The 1,873-nt window shown below is 67.4% G+C and overlaps 1 protein-coding gene across 1 annotated transcript in view; it reads right to left on the reverse strand.

Moving 5' to 3' along the window:
- Window positions 1–1,545: 1,545 nt before the first annotated feature.
- Window positions 1,546–1,873, reverse strand: part of Casc1 (cancer susceptibility candidate 1) — a 21,544-nt gene continuing 21,216 nt past the window's right edge. The window contains exon 14 of the mRNA XM_013025069.1: window positions 1,546–1,818. Coding sequence (XP_012880523.1) covers window positions 1,546–1,818 — 273 coding nt within the window. The remainder of the gene's footprint in view (window positions 1,819–1,873) is intronic.

Here is a 1,873-nt window from a genome sequence, read left to right on the forward strand (position 1 = left end):
CCGCGTGATCTGCATGACCGCCCGCGTGACCTGCGTGACCACCCGCGTGACCCGCGTGACCTCCCACATGACCCCCGTGACCGCCCGCGTGACCGCCCCCACCGCGGCCCGGGCCCGGACTCCACCAGCATGGCCCTGGGCTGGGCGGGAGCTTCAGGAGCGCTGATCCCCGTGCTCCCCGTGATCGCAGTGCTCCCCGTGCTCCCCAGGGCTCCCAGTGCTCCCCGTGATCGCAGTGCTCCCCAGGCTCCCCGTGCTCCCAGTGCTCCCCAGGCTCTCCAGTGCTCCCCGTGATCGCAGTGCTCCCCGTGCTCCCCAGGCTCCCCAGTGCTCCCCGTGATCGCAGTGCTCCCCAGGCTCCCCAGTGCTCCCCAGTGCTCCCAGTTCTCCCCAGTGCTCCCAGTTCTCCCCAGTGCTCCCAGTTCTCCCCAGTGCTTCCCAATGCTCCTCAGTGCTCCCCGTGATCGCAGTGCTCCCAGTGCTCCTAAGTGCTCCCAGTGCTCCCAGTTCTCCAGTGCTCCCCGTGATCGCAGTGCTCCCCAGTGCTCCCCCAGTGCTCCCAGTTCTCCCCAGTGCTCCCCAGCGGGATGACCCTCAGGGAGGACGCCCATGGCTTCCCCAAATGTATCCAAATAAAGATCCATTCCATAGCCAGTGTGGACAGCTACCTACACACTGACACGCGCGTGTGTGCACACCCACACAGACATGTGCACACCTACACAGACACACATGTGTGTGCACCTACACACGGACACACGTGTGCACACCTACACACTGACACGCACGCATGCACACATACACACTGACATGCGCGTGTGCACACCTACACAGACACACGTGTGTGTGCACCTACACACTGACACACGTGTGCACACCTACACACTGACACGCGTGCGTGCACACCTACACACTGACATGCGCGTGCACACACATACACACTGACACGCGCGTGTGCACACAGACACAGACACACGTGTGTGCAACTACACACTGACACACATGTGCACACCTACAGACACGCGTGTGCACATCTACACAGACACGCGTGTGTACACCTACACAGACACGCGTGTGTGTGCACCTACACACTGACATACACGCACAGCTCGACACGGCCACACATGGAGCCACACCTTCCAAGCAAAAAGCAGAAGCTGCACCGGCGTGAGCGCGAAGGAGGCGTCAGCAATGCTATTGGGTGGATTCTGCAGCGCACAGGGCGCGGCCGCTGGTCATTGGTCACAGCCCTGACCGGCCCCACCCCCGGCAGGGCACACAGCCTCGCCCCCGGGAGGCCCCGCCCCCTAGGAGAAGCTCAGGCCGGCCCCGCCCCCAGGAGGCCCCGCCCTCGGGAGGCCCCGCCCCTAGGAAAAGCCGGGCAGGTGCCTGGCCAGCAGCAGTGCGGGCCCCGGCCCAGCTCCCTGGGAGGCCCAGCCCCCGGGAGGCCCCGCCTCTAGGAGAAGCTGAGCAGGCGCGTGGCTGGCAGGCCCCGCCCCTCGTGAGGCCCCGCCCCCGGAGGCCCCGCCCCGGGAGGCCCCGCCCCTAGGAGAAGCTGAGCAGGCGCGTGGCCAGCAGCAGCTGGCACACGGCGTCCACGTGGCGGGCGGCCACGCCCCGGATCCTGTCCAGGGCGTCGGGCGACGCGAAGTCGCCGACCATGTGGAAGAGGCTCGAGTGGAACTCGGTGCCTTCCTCCACGGCCTCCGAGAACGCGTCGCTGTCCTCCGTCAGCCTCAGCCGCTGCGCCCGCTGCCCGCTGAACAGGAGCAGCGCCCAGTCCGCGGCGGGGGGCCCGCCGGGCGCCTGCTCCTGGACCTGGGCGGAGAGGGAGCGGGCTGCGGGGAGAGTGCGGGGCTGCGGGGGACGGAGC

The sequence above is a fragment of the Dipodomys ordii genome, unplaced genomic scaffold, assembly GCF_000151885.1.
Source record: "Dipodomys ordii isolate 6190 unplaced genomic scaffold, Dord_2.0 Scaffold81, whole genome shotgun sequence".
NCBI classification, from domain to species: Eukaryota; Metazoa; Chordata; class Mammalia; order Rodentia; family Heteromyidae; genus Dipodomys; species Dipodomys ordii.